The sequence below is a fragment of the Taudactylus pleione genome, unplaced genomic scaffold (assembly GCF_031769625.1).
Source record: "Taudactylus pleione unplaced genomic scaffold, aTauple2 ptg000403l, whole genome shotgun sequence".
Classification (NCBI taxonomy): domain Eukaryota; kingdom Metazoa; phylum Chordata; class Amphibia; order Anura; family Myobatrachidae; genus Taudactylus; species Taudactylus pleione.
The window spans coordinates 2,856,434-2,873,366 of record NW_028284805.1 but is presented as its reverse complement, the minus strand read 5'-3'; the positions used below and the strand labels follow the sequence as shown (position 1 = coordinate 2,873,366).

Below are 16,933 nucleotides of genomic sequence, written 5' to 3'. Positions count from 1 at the left end.
TAAACCTAAGAATCAGGGAGGGCTGCAAATTCCAGACTTAGTTATATATCAGTCAGCGTGCTTAGTATCACAAATTAGTGATTGGTTTCTTCCCCCCCAACATTAAACCATGGGTCGACCTATAAAGGGCATTACTAGACGATTACCCCTTGGTGGATTTAATTTGGACACCCAAACAAAATGTGTCCCTTATTAAAATATACCCCTAGGGCAGTTCTTGACTCTCTTAAGTCGTGGGATGATATGGTACTTAAGTCTAAATTAATTAATTTACCGGCTAAAACGTTGTCTTTAACCGCTCTCTCCCGTCTGATCCCTGATTTATCGGTAGTGCTCTGGCAATTCCGAGGGATATAATTTATTGCAGACATCTCAATTTCTACCTCACTCATCCCATTCTCTCAAATCAAATACAATCCCAATTTCAGTTGCCACCTGGAGAATTGTTTACCTATCTCCATATAAAGCATTGGATGGTTAGCGCTATTAAAGTGAGTGGTTCTCTGGAATTACCCTTAGCAGATATTATGGCTAAATTGACAAAAGGTAACTCTAAGGGTTCTATAGGTTTTTGGTATATCCTGTGCTTTGAGGCTAGTCCTCCAGTCAAATTCAAGTCCCAAACTCAGTGGGAATCGGACCTTCAGGAGTCATATACTCTCCAGCAATGGGAACCTATTTACACCACTGCCCACAAACTGTCCAAATATTATAACCATCTGGAGTTACAATATAAAATATTTCATAGGTTATACTTCACCCCAGCCAAACTACATGTAATATGGCCTGTGCCATTAAAATATTGCTGGAGATGTAATGTGAATGTTGGACACATATTTCATATTTTCTGTAGTTGTTCTCTTCTGGCTTTGTGGCAAGATATATTCGATTTGATTTCCAAGATTTTGAAAGTTAGTATCCAGCCATCCCCTTCTTTGGCACTACTACATATTTACCCTTTAAGCATGTCCAATAGTGAGTGCTATATAGTGGGTCATATTTAATAGCAGCTAAGACAGCAATAGCACAATTATGGAAACCATCTACTCTACCTACTATCTACAAGATTATTCATAAGGTACAACATACATTTTTGATGGAAATAGCAGATGTTACTTATTCCACGTCCGCCTCCTCACCAATAATGCTATGGTTTAAGTGGCATAAATATGTAACTGAAGGTGAGGGTGTGGACCTTCTGCTTAGGGATTTGTCCTTATTATAAAAAACTATATTAGACTTTCTTCTGATTTAGGTTCTTTTCTATATAATGCTACCTGTCTGATCTTTTTATTAACGAATTCTTATTTTTTGTTTTGATAACTATATAATGTAATGTTTATTTACGTGGCTCGTGGTACCCTCCCTTTCCCCCCTCCGCTTTTTCCTGTTTTTTTACCTTCTCCCCCTGTATTTTATTTAAGTTTTATTATTATCAGTATTGTATTTTATTTTGTTGCTGTATATGTGTTTTCCTTTTGAAAATTTAAATTAAAACTTATTGGAAAAAATAATAATAATAAAGAGTAGTAACCCCTTGCCTGGTGCATCACAGGAACTGGGACTATGACTTCAGGAGGGCCCCCACAGATTCCCGATAAGACAAGACTGACTGGGTCCGCCGGAAGATTTGTAACCACAAACCTCTGAGTGGGATGCCTTCGAAATGTTATGGCATAACCGTGAGCAACCAGCTCTCGCACCCAGGCATCTGTAGTTGTCTGATGCCAGGCCTGGGAGAACTGTAACAGTTGGCTATAGTTTCCCTCAGAGACTTCGTCCAATCTTCCATAGCCTTTTCCACCCAAGCTACAGCCATAGCAGGTCTGGTGATGGCCCCAGATAAAGAAAACATTGATTTAGATAAGTATCAAGCTTCTTATCCGTACTCTCCTTTAAGGAGGATGCTGCCGGAATAGGCAACATAACGCTCCTAATTAATCTAGTGACATGAACGTCTACTGTGTGGGAAACCTCCCATTACACGCTCCTGGTGCAAATGGGTACCGAGAGGTTACCTTCCTAGTGGGTAAAACATGCTTTCTAGGAGTTCCCCATGCCTCATGAAATTTGTCAACTGTCCTGAGTGCGGGAAATAGTCTTTAGCCACCGCCTGGCGTCTAAAGACCACCTCCTTACATGTCGGTGTGACCTCTTCCTCCTGAATATTGAGGACAGACCTCACTGCTCTTACTAGAGAGGGAACATCCAAGGGATTGATGATCCTCCTCTACTGAGACTGACCCAGAAGTCTGAGAATCCTCGTCTGACGAGACCGTTGAGTCCGACTCTAGAGGCAACACACGATGAGAGCCCCTTCTATGCTCCTGCTTCCTTACTACCACCGGTCTTTCCACCTGCGGTGAGGCTGAAGACGGTAGCATACACTGGCTAGAGTGAGCAGTCACAGCCCAACAGGGATTCATGGGGGGCAAACACATAGTGTCATGCCTTCAGCATAGAGTTTGTTATGTTGCACTATTTCACATTAGCAGCCCCACCTAGTAGTCAGGACAGCAGCAGTTTAAATCTGATCTATTTTGTCCTTCTTAACATTCCATAGCAGTCTAGCAATGCATTCTGGGCCAAAGGAGCTGTAAGCAGCCATTTTCCCTTTCACATGGTCATCATTACATATACTCAACCTGGTACAGCATCCGATGGTGAGTTCTAAGCTTCAACTGTGCCATCATATTGTAGATCTGCTTAGTCAGTAATGCATGTTAGCTGTACTATGTGACATTGCAGCCTGTACTTTGCATACTGTATGTTTCATGTTATTTGCATATCCCATGTTATGTATATGTTTGCCTTGCATTCCCATGTACATATAGTAATTGCTTTTCATTGTTTGCAGTTTTACCACATCACTTGTCATATCATCACTTATCACATCACTTGTCATATCATCACTTATCACATTACTTGTCATATCATCACTTATCACATCACTTGTCATATCATCACTTATCACATTACTTGTCATATCATCACTTACCACATCACTTGTCATATCATCACTTATCACATTACTTGTCATATCATCACTTATTACATTACTTGTCATCACTTATTTCCACGCAAGTCCCTCTATCGAATAATAAACTCAGTTCTTCAGATCACATCTGACTGGATTATTGGAAGATAGACTATTGGTTATGCTGGCTGCTCCAAATTTGTCAGACACTTAGTGTGGGGCAGTACACATAGGATGAACATGCCGTGGGAACCCCATAGCCTGAGGTACCCCCGCAGCTGGAGCCCGTACCTCCATGGCCTTGCCTATTAGATAGGACAGGACCTCAGGTGTGATGGCCATCCACGACGGCTCTGGTCCTGTTCTAGGTGTACCAGATGTACTAGGTAACGGTCTCTTGGTACAGTTTTTACAGAGCCAATTCAGATTCACATCCTGCTCAGACAGGCCTGCGGCACAGGACTTACAGGATATAAGCACCGGAGGACTCTCATCCTTACTTTCTGACATAATTAAATGTATAACAGGTACAAGATATGAAAATTATGCAAGTCTAAATGCAATGTGACTTACACTATCACTGACACACCCCACCCTCAGAGGGTTAAGGAGAAACACAGTGATAGCAGTATCTGACAATTTTTGAAAACATAGGGAGTGTACATACAGCAGCTGGCATACAGTCACATTCAATGCAAAAAGACGCACAATTGCTACAGCAATATGGACTCAATCAACTAACCGGCCCCCGGCAGGGGGTGGTAGGATATAGAGTACGCTATATGCCAAACCCAAAGGGAGAGGTATAGAGAGAGACCGACCAAACCTCTGAGACCAACTGCTACAGCCGTGGACAGACACTAAACTGCACGCGTCTCACACATGAGGTGGTCATTTATACCAGACGCGGGAATCCGTACCCGGAAGTTGGCATCTGGAAGGAGGAACGGCCGGGGGAGCGCCTTATCTCCCCTAAGCTGCGATTTTGATGGACGGATACGCTGCACTACAAGGTACTAAGACGTTGACTACTGTGCTCTTACCACCCGTCCCTGGCAACAGACGATATGGTCCCGGCCGCCTTAGTGAGGAATCGCAGAGCGTCTTTCACCCGCAGCGGCCTTTGATGCGTCTCAACACCAGAGTCTAGGGACGGCTTTGCGCATGATTCCCGAGAGGAATCCTTACCCGACATACTCGTTTAACCGACCGCAGTCCCGGACCTCAGCGTCTTTAGGCCGCCAGCTAAGCCATTGCCTGGTTCCTGCCGAGAACCTCAGGGCTGACAGCAATAGTGGTGTTTCGGCGTCAGCGGAGGTAGGTGGAGACACAGTAGAGCGTCAATACTGGCGCTAATACCCCTAAACTCTGAAGTTTCATAAACTTAAGGTAAAACAAAAAAGAAAAAAAAGCTTAGGCCTGTGTAGCAGTCCCGCTGTTTTAACAGGTGTGCGCCAAACAAAAAAAATGAATGCCTGTGGCGGGGGCGGGTTATATAAGGAGAACCAGTGCATGCTGGGAGCTTCAAAGCTTTGCTGTTTGGTGCAATGGACGCTGTCCAACTACATGCGCCAAGGTAGTTCCTGTGGACCCTATGGAACCCGAAGAAGAGAAAAACAGACAGGCAGCGCTAGCATAAGTCACATACAATGAATTTACACTGCAAAATGGCAGTACACAGACTCAGTGTCTGGTAGGCTATAGCGCTATATACACTAACCCAAGGGAGAGGTATGTAGGGGGAACGGCCCTCGTGTTGTCCAGAGAGAGCTGCGACTGCACCACTGAAGAAAATGGCTGTCAGAGACCTCAGAGGGGGCGTGGCCGGAGAGCAGCTCAAAGAAGCCAGACCTCAGAGGAAAGGCGCCCTGAGCTGAGGGGAGGAGCCGCAGTAATGGGGAAGCTGTCTCCCCTGGCTGATTGTTAACCCCCGGGGCACTGGTTCCAGCACCGATTGTCCCTGGTGGTTTAGTGGATCACGGTGCCTGCGTCTACATTCAGCCACCTCCGGTCTGTCCCCTGAGACCGGAGTTTTTGACTGCCTTAATGCGCGGGTCATTGTGAGAGGTGACCCGCCTTACTTGTCCCCTTAGTGTCCGGCTGCATTCTGGGTCCTTCCCGGGGGTCTTGCTAGCGCTGGTTCCCGGAATGCCAGCCGAGATTCCCAGATCAGTACTGGCGTCGCGGCGCCGGAGGGATGACGGAGCGACAGCGCACACATCCCACGGACAGTCTGCTGCTGCGTGCTCTAGTTGAAGAAAAATGTAACTAAAATAAATCATAAAATTAACAAGCTTAAGGGCTGCCTAAGCAACCCCCTGCATAATGATGACCGACTCCGGCTGGGCACCAATAAAACTGAGGCGCCTCTGGCTCGAAGGCGGCGTATAGTAAGAGTGGACCAGTGCATCCTGGGAGCTGAAAGCTTTTAACTGCGTGGTGCCCGGATTCCAGATCCATCACCTACACCCCCAAGGTCTCCCTCTGGAGCCTATGGACCCTGAAGAAGAAACTCTCACTTTAATAAACTTACCCCTAAAAGTATTAGAAGATTATATGCGTGTAGGTTCTAGCTAAATCTGCGGATGAGAAGCCTCCACTCGCCAGGGTCTAATAAGTTACCATATATCTTCCCTTTTATGAATAGTAAGACGTTGTCCCCAATTACTAGCATAACCCATGGTCTTAAAAAGCCCTCTTCAATGGACTATTGAGTCAGGATAGTCATATGACCTCACACAGCCTGACTCCAATCCTCACACCTACAAGCCACACGCCTGTAACATTTACATGGCAATATATATATATATATATATATATATATATATATATATACACACACACACCATACATAAGTGCTAGTGTATAGCTTAGCTCAGACAATATCAGGAAAATCCTCTGTGAGTACTTCACGTATAGATATTACTATTAATAGTGCACAGGGAGGACCATGGGTAATGTCACGTGGTGATGTCAGGAGGATCTTGGGAAATAAGACAAATTCTCTTCCCATTGCTCAGGGAATGAATGACTACATTGTGTCATGGGTCAGAATGACGTCTCTTATAGCGATATATTACAAACACCAGAGAGTGTGGGGAGGAGACTGGTCAGATCTCTGGGCTGGTAACACACAGTGACATGATGTGAGGGGGAGAGCAGGAGTATAATAGGGGCTGATGGCACCTGATGTATGAGATACACCAGAGAGTGTGGGGAGGAGACTGATCAGATCTCTGGGCTGGTAACACACAGTGACATGATGTGAGGGGGAGAGCAGGAGTATAATAGGGGCTGATGGCTCCTGACTCCCCCACTGGGCAGATACTTTGTCCTCATTGGTCTGTACTGACATAGGAGAGTATAGAATAATGGTGCATACACACGGTCAGATCTGTCAGATGAACGATTGAACGATTTTACCAACGATCTAAAATGAATGAAATCGTCCACATCTGACTATAAACACATCAGATGTCAGATATCGTTATCTGACAAATGGGAATGCGCATCGTTCATCGTTGCAGGCTCACGTCAGATTTTCTTTCAAATAAGAACAATTTTTAAAAACGTTATCGTTCAAATCTGAAAGAAAATCTGACCATGTGTATGCACCTTAAGAGATTGCTGTAGTGACAGAGGAGGGTGTAGGATAAGAGAATGCTGTAGTGACAGAGGAGGGTGTAGGATAAGAGATTGCCGTAGTGACAGAGGAGGGTGTAGGATAAGAGATGGCTGTAGTGACAGAGGAGGGTGTAGGATAAGAGATGGCTGTAGTGACAGAGGAGGGTGTAGGATAAGAGATGGCTGTAGTGACAGAGGAGGGTGTAGGATAAGAGATTGCTGTAGTGACAGAGGAGGGTGTAGGATAAGAGATGGCTGTAGTGACAGAGGAGGGTGTAGGATAAGAGATTGCTGTAGTGACAGAGGAGGGTGTAGGATAAGAGTGCTGTAGTGACAGAGGAGGGTGTAGGATAAGAGTGCTGTAGTGACAGAGGAGGGTGTAGGATAAGAGATGGCTGTAGTGACAGAGGAGGGTGTAGGATAAGAGATGGCTGTAGTGACAGAGGAGGGTGTAGGATAAGAGATGGCTGTAGTGACAGAGGAGGGTGTAGGATAAGAGATGGCTGTAGTGACAGAGGAGGGTGTAGGATAAGAGATGGCTGTAGTGACAGAGGAGGGTGTAGGATAAGAGATGGCTGTAGTGACAGAGGAGGGTGTAGGATAAGAGATGGCTGTAGTGACAGAGGAAGGTGTAGGATAAGAGAGTGCTGTAGTGACAGAGGAGGGTGTAGGATAAGAGTGCTGTAGTGACAGAGGAGGGTGTAGGATAAGAGATGGCTGTAGTGACAGAGGAGGGTGTAGGATAAGAGATGGCTGTAGTGACAGAGGAGGGTGTAGGATAAGAGTGCTGTAGTGACAGAGGAGGGTGTAGGATAAGTGATGACTGTAGTGACAGAGGAGGGTGTAGGATAAGAGATGGCTGTAGTGACAGAGGAGGGTGTAGGATAAGAGATTGCTGTAGTGACAGAGGAGGGTGTAGGATAAGAGATTGCTGTAGTGACAGAGGAGGGTGTAGGATAAGAGATGGCTGTAATGACAGAGGAGGGTGTAGGATAAGAGAGTGCTGTAGTGACAGAGGAGGGTGTAGGATAAGAGATTGCTGTAGTGACAGAGGAGGGTGTAGGATAAGAGATGGCTGTAATGACAGAGGAGGGTGTAGGATAAGAGAGTGCTGTAGTGACAGAGGAAGGTGTAGGATAAGAGAGTGCTGTAGTGACAGAGGAGGGTGTAGGATAAGAGATTGCTGTAGTGACAGAGGAGGGTGTAGGATAAGAGATTGCTGTAGTGACAGAGGAGGGTGTAGGATAAGAGAGTGCTGTAGTGACAGAGGAGGGTGTAGGATAAGAGATGGCTGTAATGACAGAGGAGGGTGTAGGATAAGAGAGTGCTGTAGTGACAGAGGAGGGTGTAGGATAAGAGAGTGCTGTAGTGACAGAGGAGGGTGTAGGATAAGAGATGGCTGTAATGACAGAGGAGGGTGTAGGATAAGAGAGTGCTGTAGTGACAGAGGAGGGTGTAGGATAAGAGATTGCTGTAGTGACAGAGGAGGGTGTAGGATAAGAGATGGCTGTAATGACAGAGGAGGGTGTAGGATAAGAGAGTGCTGTAGTGACAGAGGAGGGTGTAGGATAAGAGAGTGCTGTAGTGACAGAGGAAGGTGTAGGATAAGAGAGTGCTGTAGTGACAGAGGAGGGTGTAGGATAAGAGACTGCTGTAGTGACAGAGGAGGGTGTAGGATAAGAGAGTGCTGTAGTGACAGAGGAGGGTGTAGGATAAGAGAGTGCTGTAGTGACAGAGGAGGGTGTAGGATAAGAGAGTGCTGTAGTGACAGAGGAGGGTGTAGGATAAGAGAGTGCTGTAGTGACAGAGGAGGGTGTAGGATAAGAGAGTGCTGTAGTGACAGAACAAGGAGAATATGTGACTGTTCTGTACTTAGTGATTATTACTCACCTGTGCTGATAGCTGTAGGGATTTCCTCCTCCTTACACTGCTGATCACCCATCACATACGTCTCCTCTTCTACCATTATGTTTTCTACTTTAATAAGTTCTTCAACCTGAATATCCTACAAGACAATACAAATAACATACATATAATAATGACTGATCTAATTCTGAGTAAACAGAAGACATCAGTGTATGAGACCCGCACAGCTGTCCTACAGATCATATACTGTAGCGTCACTTTGGTATTGGGCAACTCCCTGAATCCCACCTACCTGATCCGCTTGTGGGTTATTGTACTTTTCCTCTCTATGATCCTGAGGACGGGGACATCTCTCTGGGGTATTTCTATTACTGGCCCCATCTGTAGGAGACACACAATGACTGATTACACTGTATATATGTGATTATCAGATGATGTGTATATAGGTGGCCCCATAGCTGCTCTCCCCATTACAGTGACAGTCTCCTCTTACCCAGTGATGTGAGGGGCCGGTGATTCTCCATCATCACGTCCTTGTACAGACCCCTGTGTCCTTCTATATACTCCCACTCCTCTGTGGAGAAATAGACAGTGATGTCCTCACACCTTATAGGAACCTGACATACCTGACACCTGTCCCATTCCCAGCAGTCACCTCTCCAGTCATCACCCAGACACATCCCCTGGTGTTACTGTATAATGTCCCATTCCCAGCAGTCACCTCTCCAGTCATCACCCAGACACATCCCCCAGTGTTACTGTATAATGTCCCATTCCCAGCAGTCACCTCTCCAGCCATCACCCAGACACATCCCCCGGTGTTACTGTATAATGTCCCATTCCCAGCAGTCACCTCTCCAGCCATCACCCAGACACATCCCCCGGTGTTACTGTATAATGTCCCATTCCCAGCAGTCACCTCTCCAGCCATCACCCAGACACATCCCCCAGTGTTACTGTATAATGTCCCATTCCCAGCAGTCACCTCTCCAGCCATCACCCAGACACATCCCCCGGTGTTACTGTATAATGTCCCATTCCCAGCAGTCACCTCTCCAGCCATCACCCAGACACATCCCCCGGTGTTACTGTATAATGTCCCATTCCCAGCAGTCACCTCTCCAGTCATCACCCAGACACATCCCCCGGTGTTACTGTATAATGTCCCATTCCCAGCAGTCACCTCTCCAGTCATCACCCAGACACATCCCCCGGTGTTACTGTATAATGTCCCATTCCCAGCAGTCACCTCTCCAGTCATCACCCAGACACATCCCCCGGTGTTACTGTATAATGTCCCATTCCCAGCAGTCACCTCTCCAGCCATCACCCAGACACATCCCCCGGTGTTACTGTATAATGTCCCATTCCCAGCAGTCACCTCTCCAGCCATCACCCAGACACATCCCCCGGTGTTACTGTATAATGTCCCATTCCCAGCAGTCACCTCTCCAGCCATCACCCAGACACATCCCCCGGTGTTACTGTATAATGTCCCATTCCCAGCAATCACCTCTCCAGTCATCACCCAGACACATCCCCCGATGTTACTGTATAATGTCCCATTCCCAGCAGTCACCTCTCCAGTCATCACCCAGACACATCCCCCGGTGTTACTGTATAATGTCCCATTCCCAGCAGTCACCTCTCCAGTCAGCAGCTGAATGATCTTGTTGGCGAGTTCCAGGATCTTCTGGTCATTGTGTCTCTCATGTATCAGTGAGTGAGGTGGAGGCACCGTGATGGGGCTCTGGGTCCTGCTCTGTCCTCCTGACACATGGGGGCGGCTGCTGCGTGTCTCACACTCACCGGATGTCTTCTTCACTACTGTGTAATCCTGTATATTGAGACACATTAATGTATAGACTGTGACATTACAAGAATTACCCATCTCCCCAGTCAGGTCCCTGTGTTAGTAATAGAGATAATAGTGATGTCACTGTGACACTCCCAGACTCCCTCATCTCCCCAGTCAGGTCCCTGTGTTAGTAATAGAGATAATAGTGATGTCACTGTGACACTCCCAGACTCCCTCACCTCCCCAGTCAGGTCCCTGTGTTAGTAATAGAGATAATAGTGATGTCACTGTGACACTTCCAGACTCCCTCACCTCCCCAGTCATTACTGTACCATTGATGGTCATCATTGATGGTCATCACCGATGGTACCATCGATGGAAAACCACCGATGGCCATCCCTAGAACACAGAGAGACACTACAAGACAAGTCTGAACTGCAGTTATTTCATTTTTTTTTTTACTCCTGTTCCCAAAAAAAATTCTACCAAAGAGAGATTGTATTTAAGTGTATAACATACTTTATGTGTAAAAAAATTAAACTTTTTTTTAGAAATTCAAAGTCAATAGTCACATGATGTGACCTTGAAATGTAAAAGTCAATATTTTAATAGAAAACTTTTTTTTTTTTTTAAACTATGGTCCCTTAGCTTCAAAACAAAACCAACGTGAAAGTTCTACCCCAATTAGAAGCAAAGTTGCCCAGGTCACACATACCACACGCTGATCACTATACACAGGTCACACATACCACACGCTGATCACTATACACAGGTCACACATACCACACGCTGATCACTATACACAGGTCACACATACCACACGCTGATCACTATACACAGGTCACACGCTGATCACTATACACAGGTCACACATACCACACGCTGATCACTATACACAGGTCACACTTACCACACGCTGATCACTATACACAGGTCACACTTACCACACGCTGATCACTATACACAGGTCACACATACCACACGCTGATCACTACACGCAGGTCAAACGAACCACGCGCTGATCACTACACGCAGGTCACAAGTACCACGCGCTGATCACTACACACAGGTCACACGTACCACGCGCTGATCACTACACGCAGGTCACACGTACCACGCGCTGGTCACTACACGCAGGTCAAACGTACCACGCGCTGATCACTACACGCAGGTCACACATACCACGCGCTGATCACTACACGCAGGTCACACGTACCACGCGCTGATCACTACACGCAGGTCACACGTACCACGCGCTGATCACTATACGCAGGTCACACGTACCACGCGCTGATCACTATACGCAGGTCACACGTACCACGCGCTGATCACTATACGCAGGTCACACGCACCACGCGCTGATCACTATACACTGATCACTACACGCAGGTCAAACGTACCACGCGCTGATCACTATACACAGGTCACACGCACCATACGCTGATCACTATACACAGGTCACACGTACCACGCGCTGATCACTATACACAGGTCACACGTACCACGCGCTGATCACTATACACAGGTCACATATAACACACACTAATCACTATACACAGGTCACATTGGTACTACACCTGATAATACTGAGCTCCGAGTCCTAATGCAGGTGCTGGTGTTCTGGGTGATGGGGTCTCTCTCAGTGTCGTAGACTCGTAGGTATCAGACATGGAGGAGAAGGGCATACATTTGAACACTAGAGGTACTTTATATCAATGTCTATACTTGTTCTTATTACGGACATTTTGCTGAAGACCATCAGGCTCTGTAAAACATGATCGGTCTTACACAAAATGGCGCCTGCACAGGAGACATCACGTGACTAGAAATAACTATTGTGGCGCATTTATTGTATATAAGACGTCTGTGTGGGTGCTGATTGGCTGTTATGAGAAAACAATATTACCCATGATCCTCTCCTGCTGGTGATGTGTGTAATGTATCTGTGTTGTGGTCGGTGTCTGTCTGATCTCTACACCAGGGGGCAGGTGACTTGTGGCACTCCAGCTGCTGAGGGACTACACATCCCAGCATGCCCTAACAGCAGCACTGTGGCAGGGCATGCTGGGATGTGTAGTTCCCCAGCAGCTGGGGTGGCTGCCCCTGGTGTAATAACAGGAGCTATGTGACAGAGATAGGATGTGATAAGAGGTCTCTGTGTTATACACAGCTGTCACCTAAGCTGCCATCATATATGTTATCATTGGGAATGTTCCTGTTAGTGAGTACAGAGCAGCCCCACAGTACAGCACATCTCATGCATGTATGTATGTGTTATGTGCTGCAGCTCTCGCTGTCTCTCTCTGTTATTATAGGTTATTATGTAGTAAAGCAGAGACACAAACTTTCCTGTTGGCCAAGTGGTAAAACAAATCGGCGTCACTGCGGCACATACAGGAGGAGAAGGGGACGCGGTTATGTGTAAGGCCGGGTACACATCAGAATGATATGTATCACGACTGACGGGATGATATGTCGGTCGGCCATACACAGTGAATGATATAGTGCATGATCGCGCACGATATCGGTCATGGCCACATGCAGCTGTATGCGGGAGGGAGTGAGCAGTAGCGCATACACGAGATGATTTGTACGATGTGTAACTCTAATCTGCGGTATTAGATGATATATCATCTGATGTGTACCCACCCTAAGGGAGCTGTGTCATACTTTCTGATGTCTGTAAAAGTCCCTCTGGGGGACTCCAGCTGGGACACCCTCTCCGAGGGGACATGATGCAACGTTCATGTCATAATTTTTCACAGCATTTATACAGCAGGGAGCGTCTGTAAACATTTCCCACACACAGAACATAAAAATGGCTTCTCACCTGGGTGAGCTGGCTGATCTCTAATAGATTTTGTTTTCTGTGCAATGCATTCCTCTCCTATGGGACCTCTATGAGCTGTGCTATGTGTAACAGTGTCTGAGGTATTAGGAGAACAGGGTCTGATTCAGAGCTGGACGCTATTTGCGCTCGCTCGTTCAGAAAAAGGGGGTGGCTATTCAAATTAACCGTTCGCTCTTTGCGGTCTGTTGACGCCTCTATATCTGAACGAGTGAACAAAACTTGCGGTCGTAATTTTGATAAAAACGCCCCCTGGCCGCTCGCATCATGCGTCATGTCCGCTATTTATTAGATTAATCGAGTACATCGAACGGCGTCTGAACTGCTCGCTATTCTTGTGGTTGGTTTTTCCTACCACAATCTTGCGAGCAGTTCTGACTATAAAATTAGCAAGTGACGTGGTCGATGACGCTGCAGTATTAATTATGCACACCCTTAAAACGCCCGTTTTGACCTTTAGGTACGCCTGCGTTCTGATCTCCACTCCCCGTTTTCAAGCACCTTCCCCTGTTACCACCCACATACGCCTCCTCCTGTCACTCAAATTAGCAGGCATTCGCTATTTAGCGAGCACACAATTTTCGGCCGCACTGACTGGTTCGCGCATGCGTATTACAATCCGTACGCATGCGCAGATGTGCGAACATCGTTTCGGAACGAACGAGCGGCCGCTTACGAGCGGCTCTGAATGAAGCCCTCACTCCTCATGCACAGAGGGACCAGATGATGTATCTTCACAGTACAGTACTGGGTGTATATTTGGGGTAATGGGGTTTTCTCCCGGAGAATCTCGTGTCATGTCATTATCTTCTATTTCACACCCTGGAGATAAAATGAGATATTCTTTCGATGTATTCCTGCTATTGTGTCCATCTACTGGGAATAAAAGAAATGACAATTAAAATTACAACAACTACACAGAAATAAACGATCATCCAATTTGCGAAGTGAAGATGTTTCATGGAACGATTTATGATTCACAGACTTTTTTAAACCATCCTATATTTATAGCACCATATTTAAATAATAATCTGCTAGGGACTGTCCCATCTCCTTCATCCATGCAATGTGAGCAGAGATTTAAGTCCCCACATCTTTCTCTGCTAGGGAGACGGGGCCTAGCGGGAGAGGAGGAGGATAAGGATCTGAGCAGCTGGAACGCGGTTCTCCAAACTGTTGCCACAAAGGTGGGAGCAGACACTTCATTTAAATACCATTGAAAATCATGACAAAAAATCCCAAGACCATTATTCCTCCTCTACTAAGCTGCACAGTTGGCAGTACACATTCATGCAGGAAGCGTTTTCCTGGCATCTGCTAACACCAGATTTGTCCCATCAGACTGATAGATGGTGGCGCCTGATTAGTTACTCCAGAGAACTAGTCTCTGCTGCTTCTGAAACCAATAGTGGAAACAATAAGGAAACATTTGGTATAGTACATGGTGATCTGAGGCTTGTGTGCGGCTTCTGGGCCATGTACACCCAGTACATTAATCTCTCACTGAGCAGTTCTTATTCAGAGGCGGTTCTCAACTCGGTAGTGAGTGTTACAACCAAGTACGGCCATTTCTATTTCCTACACGTTTTGACACTTGGGGCCGTATTCAATTAGGCAGCGAAAAGTCGGAATGGGCGATAAATTATCACCGATGACGTTATTTTCGCCTATTTCAATTATTCCCGTATTCAATTTCAAAGACTTTTCGCCGGTACGAAAAGTCTTTGATTAAAAAACGGGGATAAGTTTTCACCATGTTTCACATGGCGAAAAAAAAAGCAGAATTGGGGTTTAGGGGTGCAGGCTTAAAAAAAAAATAGCCTGCACCCCTGGGAAAGTCATTTAAAAACAAACTGTAAAAAAAAAAATAGGGACAGCCCAAAAAATTTACTTTAATTTTGGGGTAAAAAAAAAAAGTGTCTGAATTTTTTATTTAAATTAGCGGAATAGCCTCAGGGGGCCCCCATGTATGTGGCAGGTGTTTTCTAGAATGCAGGTGCTAGCGGCAGGTGTATTTTTCCAGAGTTTTGAAAAATCATTTTAGGGACTTAAAAAAATGCTTACCCCCATTTTCATGTACCCCAAATTTGATGGGACGACTTAAAAAAACGAATAAAAAAAAATTTAAGTGCTCTCCTGCATCACTTCCAATGTCGGGAAAAAACACCTGCCGCAACTATTTAAAACGGGGGTACCCATAATAATCCAGCATGTCTGGACATCTTTTGGGGGGTCCCAGGCACATTCCCCGAAAATTCCCGTTTTTTTTCGCCGATCCTAATTCGCCGGCTCGGTTTTCGTTGATTTTAAATTGAATACGGGGATAAAGCGGGCGCGCGCCCAATACTTTATCCCCAGAAAATCAGCGATATGGAGCGAAAAGTCCAGCACGGACTTTTCGCTCACATATTGAATACCGCTCTTGGTGGTCCTGTTTTATAACCTTGTGCAGTTGACAGCTGTTGCTGCTCCTATCTGGGATCTGGTACACTGGAGTTCACGGGATCGCCACAGGGATAATGCAGTCATAAACAGAGCCTAGGTCAGAACACGGGAAGGTCACGGATAATTACAGTTATAATACAGAGAGAAGTCAGGAACTAGCAGGATCACACACTTGAGCATACACAATCGTAGGTCACAAAGTAGCTGAAGCATGGTTGTGAGCCGAATACACTGTCAGCTTCCTGCAGCCATTTTGGAGTATAAATTGGGATGGCTTGTTTGAACAGCATGGCTCTGTGATGTCAGCAGTCACATGACCGTAAGACTAAAGCCACCGAAGTGCGATGTACCTGTCCCTATAGGAAAAGAGAATTACACCATCAATGCGGAAGCAGCAGAGGGACCCGATGAGCACATTTATTGTGCCATGTTTGGGGTTTTGTGACATTACCCATCTTTCGGGGTGGGCTCAGAACACCCCAAATAACGGCTTCTTAGGAAGCTCCTAATGAAAAATTGACAGAAATCATAGTGCATGACTGTCATATGCTTTCACTGTCGAGAACCTTTGGCATCTAAAAGTTGTTTCACCTTGAACTCTCGTGGAACTTGGGGTAGTTTATCACCCAGACATGTGCAGATTCGCACACTTGGCCTGATTCAGAGCCACACGCCCATGCGTTATAGTGTACTCACAAAAGGACAGCTGTGATCGAGATGTGCAGTATGAGAAATGTCTTGGAAAGTGCTGGGGTTTCCTGGGCGGTGACTGGAAGATGGATAAACAGATGCACGGAGATAGTTACTCTTAAGGGAGTACGGCGGGTGTGTTGCTGAAGTGTTTGCTTCCGTAGATGCTCAATCTCCCACATTGGAGGCCATATACAGATGAAAAATCTGCACCTGCCATAGGACTGGTGCAAGTTACGATGGTAAGAGCGATGCACCAGGTAGTATTACAGTGTATACAGATGCTGAAAGTGCTGTTCCTCCATACTGCTGGTAGTGCTGAGGTGTCTCCTGCTAATTCCTGTTTTGTCCTGCCACTGGCTGGGGTGCTCTCAGGCTCCTCAGGGGTGCTCGTATAAGCAACAGTCTGTATTGTCCTACACCTGCCCTGGGTGCTGTGTCTCTCAGCCTCCCCTAGTCTTGCATGCCCTCACCTCCCTGAATTGTGCAGCTTTGTTACTTACCTCTATGGGACTTTGTGCCCACCTTCATCTGGCCATCTGCCTGTTATGGGAAAAACGGGCCAAGCTGCGTCGGCAGCCGGTCGAATGGATATATTTGTTCCCAGGTCTTCTACTAAATCCAGCCCCTCACGGGAGGTTCAGGTTGATCTCTCACTGATCCATCATGACCTTCAGAAGACGAA

General features: G+C 46.3%; 1 protein-coding gene across 1 annotated transcript in view; it reads right to left on the bottom strand.

The window, feature by feature from the left end:
- Window positions 1-11,939, bottom strand: part of LOC148506457 (uncharacterized) — a 29,477-nt gene extending 17,538 nt beyond the window's left edge. The window contains exons 1-5 of the mRNA XM_088446725.1: window positions 11,843-11,939; window positions 10,113-10,304; window positions 8,961-9,041; window positions 8,760-8,848; window positions 8,492-8,606 (exon numbers count right to left, since the gene is read on the bottom strand). Of these exons, the coding sequence (XP_088302851.1) occupies window positions 8,492-8,606; window positions 8,760-8,848; window positions 8,961-8,994 (238 nt within the window). The 5' untranslated portion in view covers window positions 8,995-9,041; window positions 10,113-10,304; window positions 11,843-11,939. The remainder of the gene's footprint in view (window positions 1-8,491; window positions 8,607-8,759; window positions 8,849-8,960; window positions 9,042-10,112; window positions 10,305-11,842) is intronic.
- Between the last annotated feature and the right edge of the window lie 4,994 nt (window positions 11,940-16,933).